Source organism: Cynara cardunculus (assembly GCF_001531365.2).
Source record: "Cynara cardunculus var. scolymus isolate 2C chromosome LG 2, CcrdV1, whole genome shotgun sequence".
Classification (NCBI taxonomy): Eukaryota; Viridiplantae; Streptophyta; class Magnoliopsida; order Asterales; family Asteraceae; genus Cynara; species Cynara cardunculus.
The window spans coordinates 6,142,478-6,151,230 of record NC_037529.1 but is presented as its reverse complement, the minus strand read 5'-3'; the positions used below and the strand labels follow the sequence as shown (position 1 = coordinate 6,151,230).

At 35.9% G+C, this 8,753-nt stretch overlaps 2 protein-coding genes across 3 annotated transcripts; both read right to left on the bottom strand.

The window, feature by feature from the left end:
- Positions 1-1,085: 1,085 nt before the first annotated feature.
- Positions 1,086-3,578, bottom strand: LOC112507180 (protein ABHD11-like). Its single transcript, XM_025111630.1, has 5 exons — positions 3,325-3,578; positions 2,569-2,807; positions 2,322-2,434; positions 1,818-1,958; positions 1,086-1,485 (listed from the first exon to the last, which is right to left on the bottom strand). Exons 1-5 carry the CDS (start codon positions 3,470-3,472, stop codon positions 1,221-1,223), a joined length of 906 nt encoding a protein of 301 aa, XP_024967398.1. The 5' UTR covers positions 3,473-3,578; the 3' UTR covers positions 1,086-1,220.
- Positions 3,579-4,087: 509 nt separating this feature from the next.
- Positions 4,088-7,507, bottom strand: LOC112507094 (protein ABHD11-like). Of its 2 annotated transcripts, none has more exons than XM_025111507.1 (5): positions 7,266-7,507; positions 6,555-6,793; positions 5,119-5,231; positions 4,877-5,017; positions 4,088-4,550 (listed from the first exon to the last, which is right to left on the bottom strand). In XM_025111507.1, the coding sequence occupies exons 1-5, from the start codon at positions 7,411-7,413 to the stop codon at positions 4,286-4,288; spliced, it is 906 nt and encodes a 301-aa protein (XP_024967275.1). In that variant the 5' UTR covers positions 7,414-7,507; the 3' UTR covers positions 4,088-4,285. The 2 variants fall into 2 exon arrangements, with proteins under 2 accessions (XP_024967275.1, XP_024967274.1); XM_025111506.1 differs by having other exon boundaries at positions 4,089-4,550; positions 7,118-7,332.
- Between the last annotated feature and the right edge of the window lie 1,246 nt (positions 7,508-8,753).

Here is an 8,753-nt window from a genome sequence, read left to right as displayed (position 1 = left end):
TAATAGGAATGAATAACTTCCATAATTATTACATAAATGTACAAAATGACATAAACACTCTTATTATTTAAATTTAATTGAAAACAAATTGAATTTTCTGATTGGTCGAATTTGGTTCACACGGTTTTTAAGAATTGGACGGTTCGCATTTGAACCTGCCCCTATATATATATAGAGGGGCCTATTCAAGGGAGAACTGAGTTGTTTGTGGTAACTGTGAGAACCAATCTCAGCCACAAATCAATAGATAAATTAGGAAATTTATAATTTTGGTAATTTTTAATTAAAATTTTAATGCAAGGACATTTTAGGTATTTTCTCTCATCTCTCCTCTCTTCTCTCTCCGTCCCCGTCTTTCGGCCACCGTCCTCCGGCCTCCGGCCACCAGCCTCCGGTGATACCAGAGTGTGATACTCAAGCACATATAAGATGCATTGTGATACCACTGTGTTACATATCCGATCGACCGCACAAATGACCACATTGTGATACCCAATCACATATATGATGCATTGTGATACCACTGTGGTATCACCGGAGGACGGTGGCTGGAGGATGGTGGTCGGATGCCGGGGGACGGAGAGAGAAGAGAGGAGATAGGAGAGAGGAGAGAAAATACCTAAAATACCCTTGCATTAAAATTTTAATTAAAAATTACCAAAATTAAAAATTTCCTAATTTATCTATTGATTTGTGGTTGAGATTGGTTCTTACAGTTACCACAAACTAATTAGTTTTCATTTGATTAAGCCCCTATATATATATATATATGTATATACTGTTTGTTTTTGGCATGAATATATATATATATATATATATATATACTGTTTGTTTTTGGCATGAATGTTTACCTCCAATCTATGGTTGGCTCCTGCTGCTTGTAAATCAGTTTCAACTGCATATATATATATATATAGAGAGAGAGAAGATTGATAATTATTAAGTTTAATTAAGAGGATTAATTAAGGTAATGAATCCATAATTGAATGGGATTATATAGTTTATTTATAATCTTGAATTTTAAATAATATGTATTAATAAACAGTACTTCATACATAAAAAAAAAAATTAAGAATTTTTTTCTCAAATGATTTATATGCTTTATAATGTAGCATAGATACATGTATAATCACAAGACAGCATAAGATTGTTGTTCCATTCAAGAAAGTGCAAAGTGATCTATCCATCCTGCATATTCAACCTCTAAAAACAGCTACATGTTAGATATCCGGTTGAACCAGGGAAGCCATTCTTGGGGCCATGATCTCCAACAGTCTCTGTGGTTCATCCTTGTAAATCCAGTGTCCGGAACGGGGAACAACATGAACCGAGACTTTGCCGCTTGACAGATCGTTTTCCCTCTTCGTAAGCCTCTCAAGCCTCTCGACCACATCCGGATCCCACGTGAGTCGGCTTTCGGTACGCACTATAGCTATTTCAATTCCCTTTGGAGGCTGCTCTAGCAACGGCCAATAATCAGTATCCCTAAATCATACAAAAAAATAAAAACCATCAGAAAAACATATGTGAAAAACATATGTGAAAAACCCTCATCTAGTTTTTCTTTCTTTTTTATAATCGTGGGTGTTCGGCTCAGCTTGTACGCATCTCCACTAATATCACCATGAGATAAAGAAAAGAAAATCCCAATGGGCTTGAGGAGACCATGGAAAAGAGTCCCAAGGTCTAACCTTTATTTGTCGGTTGTGTTGGCCCTCATCTAGTTGTTAAGTGCATCTTAAAACGGAAAATATCGGATATCTACAGGTAAAGAAGAGAGAATCGATGTGGGTTGAGGTGAAAAATAGTAGGTTTACCGGACAGATTTGAACATCTGTATAACACCCTCGATACTGAAAGAAAATGTCTCGTGTTCTCCTGACTTCTTGAGGTTGCTACTAACATACTCTGATAAGAACTTTGAAAACCCAAGATTAACCATATGATCTACCAGCCACCTGAAGCCACAAACAGGCCAAAAGAAACCTCAAACATCATGTTTATGAGTTTGGTACACAGGACAGGTCATGACAAAACAAAAACTTGTTGTCCTGTATTTGGTCGAACATTTAGACCAGACCAGGACATGACTAGACATAGTGAGACAAAAATGCATTTTTTGGTTCCACCTATTTATCAAGGAGGTGGGACAATAATGGTAAATTAAATTAAAACCCTAAAACCTTGCACGAATCTTTCATCCCCTACATCACTCTGGCTCATCCAGTCATGTCATGTCCGGTCCTGTATGCACACCAAATGAAGAAAATGAAAAGACAATGGTCTCATTGAATTGCCACGAAGGGAAAGGATGTTTCTACTCTCGTGATGGGATTTGAGAAGGTAGAGTCTGCAGCGTATGCAACGCTTTCACCAGTTCTTCATTCAGACTTTTGTTTTCCATTCTTCCGGGGATAATATCCAGTACCCAGAGCTGTTTCAAATCAGTTTTAACAAATTAGTCGATTTTTAAACCAGCTTAATTGGAAGTGTACTAATATAAACCGTATATAAGACATCTAGCATCCATAGATCATAATCAAATACTGAACTGAGTGTGTATTTAACCTGTTTAGGCAAATGTGCTGAATCACCATAATCACCTTGAGCACAACTTAAAGCATATTGCAATGCCACCTTGCCCCCCAAAGAATGCCCAATAACAACATCAGGCCAAGCCCTATTAAGAGATTTAAAAAGATTGGCCACATCTCTAGCAGCATTTGCTATATCATGAGGTGGGGCTAAACCTTCTCTATCAACTGAGTTTCCATGGTTCCTCAAATCCACAAGAACCATCCTCCAATCTGCTCACATATTAAAAATGTTCCCAAGGGATCTTAATAATGGTATCCAAAAGTATCCATTGCCTCAAATTCAAATTTGATACAATGGTCTGATTCTTTTGAAGAAGATAGGTAGGCAAAATTAGATGCTTAAAATGGAATTCTTTTTAGTTCTAATAAATCTGGAGGAGACATTCTGTTAATTGAAATTTCAAGCAAGGTTTATGTATTTGGTCATGTGTATGGCTTGAAGTACATGTTATATAGACACTTTTTCCTACTGTTTACTATCCCTGCCAAATCTGCTCAATTTTTGGGGGGTTTTCTTCCATTAACAGATGATCTATTTAGCAGTAGAACAAGTTAACAACTAAATTGGTCCGTAAATCATTGAATTCACATTTCAAAAAAGAGAAACCGACTGTTTCCAACTTCCAAGTAGTTGATTTATCCTAAAATTTCAATAATCCAGCTAATAATCCAAGAGACATGGGAGGTTTTCTACATTAAAGTTAAAGAGATAGAGAGATAGTAGAACCAGAGGAAGTGGAGAGGGAGGAAGCAAGGGAGCGAGCGAAATCTAGCAAATTATCTCGAGAACCCAATAAGCCATGAATTAGCAAAGCCGTGAAACTGTATTGATTGGATGATGAATTGATCATCTCTTCAAACGCAATCACTGACATGTTGAAGGAGAAGGTAAGGTTATCACTCTGTATTTGCCACTTGTTTGTTCTTGTTATCCACAGTCCACTCCACCGCACCGACGAACAGAAGAAGAAGAAGAATAAGAAGAAGGAGGAGGAGTGGAGGTGTTGCTTTAATGGAGGTCATTCAACATTTCTGGGCTCAGAATTAATTCATAATTAATAGCCTTATCTTCTTGTTATATAAAAATATGATATTTAAAAACCGTGTTATAAGCACGATTTATACATGATGCATGTATTAAAGCATTATGTATATATCGTTTTTAAGAGGGTGTTTAGAATCGCTTATAAAAACAATCTATTGACTTATTCCGAGGTAGCACCGATGATAAGCACTTTTGAGTATTTGAATAAATATTTAATATCGGTGCCGAACCGATAACAAGAAGTTTTTGAAGAAGTTAAATCATTCTAACTTATAATAAGTTAATAAAGACTTTTATAAAAAAACATAAGTTGTTTTAAATAAGCAATTCTAAACAACGAGGAAATGTAAAAGCATACTAGTTTTCAAAAGATATGAGAAATTCGAATTACTTGACAAATATTTAAATATAATTATAGAAAAAAATACTGTATCAAAATAATAATTTAAATTTTCAATACAACAAATTTCAAAGGTTCTGACATGTTTGTTTATAACTAGTAATTTTGTTAATATTATATAAATTTGTTGCAATTGTTCTTCTAAACTTATATAATGAGCATTGTATAATCAATCACAAGACAGTGAAAGTGCAAAGTGAACTATCCACCCTGCATTTTTCAACCACTAAAAACAGCTACAGCTTAGATATCCGGTTGAACCAGGGAAGCCATTCTTGGGGCCATGATCTCCAGCAGTCTCTCTGGTTCATCCTTGTAAATCCAGTGTCCAGAACGGGGAACAACATGAACCGAGACTTTGCCGCTTGACAGATCGTTTTCCCGCTTCGTAAGGCTCTCAAGCCTCTCGACCACATCCGGGTCCCACGTGACTCGGCTTTCCGCACGCACTATAGCTATTTCAATTCCCTTTGGAGGCTGCTCTAGCAATGGCCAATAATCAGTATCCCTAAATCATACCAACAAAAAAAACCATCAGAAAAACATATGTAAAACACCCTCTATCTCCTTTTTCTTTTCTTCTTCTGTAACCATAGATGTTCGGGTCAGCTTGTACACATCTCCACTAATATCACCATGAGATAAAGAAAAGAAATCCCAGTGGCCTTGAGGAGACCGTGGAAAAGAGTCCCAAGGTCTAACCTTTATATGTCAGTTGAGTTGACCCTCACCTAATTGTTAAGTGCGTCTTGAAAGGAAAAATATCGGATATCTACAGGTAAAGAAGAGAGAATCGATGTGGATTGAGATTGAGGTGAAAAATAGTAGGTTTACCGGCAAGATTCGAACATCTGTATAACACCCTCGATATTGAAAGAAAATGTCTTGTGTTCTCCTGACTTCTTGAGGTTGCTACTAATATGCTCTGATAAGAACTTTGAAAACCCAAGATTAACCATATGATCAACCAGCCACCTGAAGCCACAAACAGGCCAAACGAAACCTCAAATGTAATCGTTAAAAATAGAAAGATAACGTTATCGTTTAAATTACCAGGAAGGAAAGGAGGTTTCTACTCTTTTGACGGGATTTGAGAAGGTAGAGTCTGCAGCGTATGCAACGCTTTCCCCAGTTCTTCATAATGACTATTGTTTTCGATTTTTCCGGGGACAGTATCCAGTACCCAGAGCTGTTTCAGATCAGTTTTAACAAATTAGTCAACAAACTTCCATTTTTAAACCAGCTTTATCAGAAATGGTAGCTAGAATGTACTAATATAAACTGTATATAAGACATCTAACATCCATAGATCATAATCAAATACTGAACTTGATGCTTTAACTTCTCTATGTATATATTGTTTGAAGAATTGCGAAGAAGTCTTGTTCAAAAAATCCTAAAGATTGATCATTTTATGACAGGTGTAATAGCGTTGTAGGCGTCAAAGCTAAGGAAGAAATCAAAGGTCATGGAACAACATAATAACTAGTTGTAACACATTTCACAGAGATTATCACAAATACAGGGGGGACCCAATTCAGAGCATAAGGTGGTTTGTGCCACCGTATTGTTCATCCGTCGTAGTGTAAAAAATATCAGGGTCGTGAAAACTGTCCCCGTATTAATTTGTTGTGTGCCACCGTGTATTATGAAACTACAATTAGAACAAGTTTTCTTGGCTAGAGTTGGTTTGCAAAGCTTTTCTTCCACCCCAGACCCGAGTTCGAATTCTGTTAGTGTCATTTTCTTATTCAAAGGGTGTCACCGTTTGAATTTTTTTTCCTTTATTTGTTTATTATAGTTAAATGGTATCACCATGTGAAAAAATTTCTTTATATTGGTTTCTTTTAGTCAATTGGTGCCACCCTTTGAAAAAATTCTGGATCCGTCCCTGATCACAATAAAAGAGTTCCGACCATCACTTGACAAAGAGTTGAAACAAAATACGTAGTGCTACAAAAAGCATAAAAAATTAATCTTCGGCCATTGGAAATTGCAAAAATTTCTATTCAAGATTTCTATAGTACTAACAACAATTTCATTTTTTGGAAAATTTTAGGTTGTAAACGCGCAAGTTCCTCACGAGTTGTCATTACAATATGCACGTCTAAATATCACCGATCTTGGTCCACGGGATTTACTTTAACTTGAACACTCAAGTTGAATTCCAATGGAATGGTACTTGAGACATTTGTCTAACAGCCAAGCAATTGTATGTATATAAGTGTAGTTATTGCAATATTCATGGGATAGAAGAGCACGGTAATGGCAAAAATTATACATTTAACATTATCATTCAGCACAGAAGCAATAGATAAAACCAAACCAAACCAAACAACAGGATATCCCATCTGGTAGTAGTGGGGTCTAGAGGTTGGATGTATTACCCCAAGAATAGAGCAGTTGTTTCCATGAAGACCTCCGGCTTAATAAAGCATGCAATTAAGGAAGGAATAGGTTCTGGCAATGTAATGAAGCAAGTTAATTAGAAAAAGAAGAGTCTGTACTTAACCTGTTTAGGCAACTGTGCTGAATCACCATAATCACCTTGAGCACAACTGAAAGCATATTGCAATGCCACCTTGCCCCCCAAAGAATGCCCAATAACAACATCAGGCCAAGGCCCATTTAGAGATTTGAAAAGATTAGCCACATCTCTAGCAGCATTTGCTATATCATGAGGTGGGGTTAAACCTTCTCTATCAACTGAGCTTCCATGGTTCCTCAAATCCACAAGAACCATCCTCCAATCTGCTCACAAAATTAAAATCGTTCCCAAAGAATCTTAATAGTGGTACTGAGAAACGGATCTGCTGCAGAAATTCAATTAATTCAAGCTTCAAGTAAGGTTTATGTATTTGGTGTATACACATATAGATACTTTTTTTCATACTATTTACTATTCTAATATTACAAGTACTGAATCTTAGAACCCATGTCAAATCTGCTCAAAATTTTGGGGGGTTTTCTTCCATTGAATTCGCGATCCTAAATCATTGAATTCACAATCAACGAACTGAATCAATAATAAACACAAACGACAGCGGAAACCAGAATTATGCATGTTTTGCATACCATTTCATTCTATTTCAAAAAAGAGAAACCGACTATCATCAATCATGGTCGGTTCAAATACTTGGTTTATCTTCAGTTAACCGGCTAATAATCCATGAGATATGGGGGGTTTTATACATTAAACTTAGAGAGAGAGAGAGAGTATAACCAGAGGAGCTGGAGAGGGAGGAAGCAAGGGAGCGAGCGAAATCTAGAAAGCTATCTCGAGAACCCAATAAGCCATGAATCAGCAAAGCTGTGAAACTGTATTGATTGGATGATGAATTGATGATCTCTTCAAATGCAATCACCGACATCTTGAAGGTTATCTCTGTGTATTTGCAACTTGTTTGCTATTGTTATTCACTCCACCGCACCGACTGATGGAAGAAGAAGGGCTGAACAGGGACAGACGTGTTGCTTTAATGGAGGTCATTCATCGTTTTCTGGGCTCATTATTAAACTTCAAACTTAAATTCATAAATAATAGCCTTGTCTTCTTGTTGTGTAAAAATGATATTTAAATGATAAAAATGATAATAGTGGAATGGGAAATATATAGCAGTAGCGGAATGGGAGCGGTAGTGATGTCGATGGTAGTGGCGATAACGGTGGTGGTTGTGGATCGGTGGTGATGATCGTGGTGACGACAATGGTGGTAATGGTGGGGGTGAAGGCGACAGTGGTGATGGTGTGAAAGCAATAGTTGTAACGGTAGTGGTGGTTGTTACAAAAGAAGGTTAATACGATGATCTAATTGTATGAGAAAAAGAAACCCATGATTGATAAGAGGAAGTTGGATATTTGTAGATATAATCATATAATGATAGGGTTGGGTTCACATGAGACCAACTTGTTTTCGTGAAACCCGTGAGACCATATTTTTACACTTGAAACTTCACAGCAAAAACACTGTGAAGGTTAAAAAAGATCGAACATTCACAACAAAAACACTGTAAATGTTAAAAAAAAGTCAGCTTCACAGCATTTTGATGTGAAGTTTCAAGTAAAGGTGGTCTTACGGGTCTCACGAAAACAGGCTGGTCTCACATGATCCCAAGTCTATAATGATATGGTATATTAGATCTTGGTGTAGGATATTGTGCTTTGATGTAACGAAGTTGTATTTCATCTCTTAAACATAAACTTTAAAAATGATGTATTTTTTCACAAATTTATATATCAAGTTATTGCTTTTGAGTTCTCAATGGCATTACTGTAACACCTTCAAATTTAGAAAGAGCGATTTGGTTAAAACTTTCAGTAAAACATCGAATAAGGGTTAAATCTCTTTTTAAGAATTCACAATTGATTACCTATAATGACAATATAATATTTAAGCTATGTTTGGCAAACTAGATAATAAGCTATCTGGTAGATGATAAGCTAGTTATTAACTTATAACTTTGCTGGTAGATGATGGATGATAAGCTAACTGTTAACTTATAAATTAACTGGTAGTTGATAAACAAATCATGTTTGACAAAATTAGCTGATGAGAATGTAAAATGATCAAAAAAGGTATCTTGAAAAACTAATTGATTATAATATTTTAAAATATAACTAAAACAAATTTCTAATGATATAATATTAACTAATACAAACAAGATGATAAAAAAATAAAGAAATATAATATATTGATTAAAGTAATTTCAAA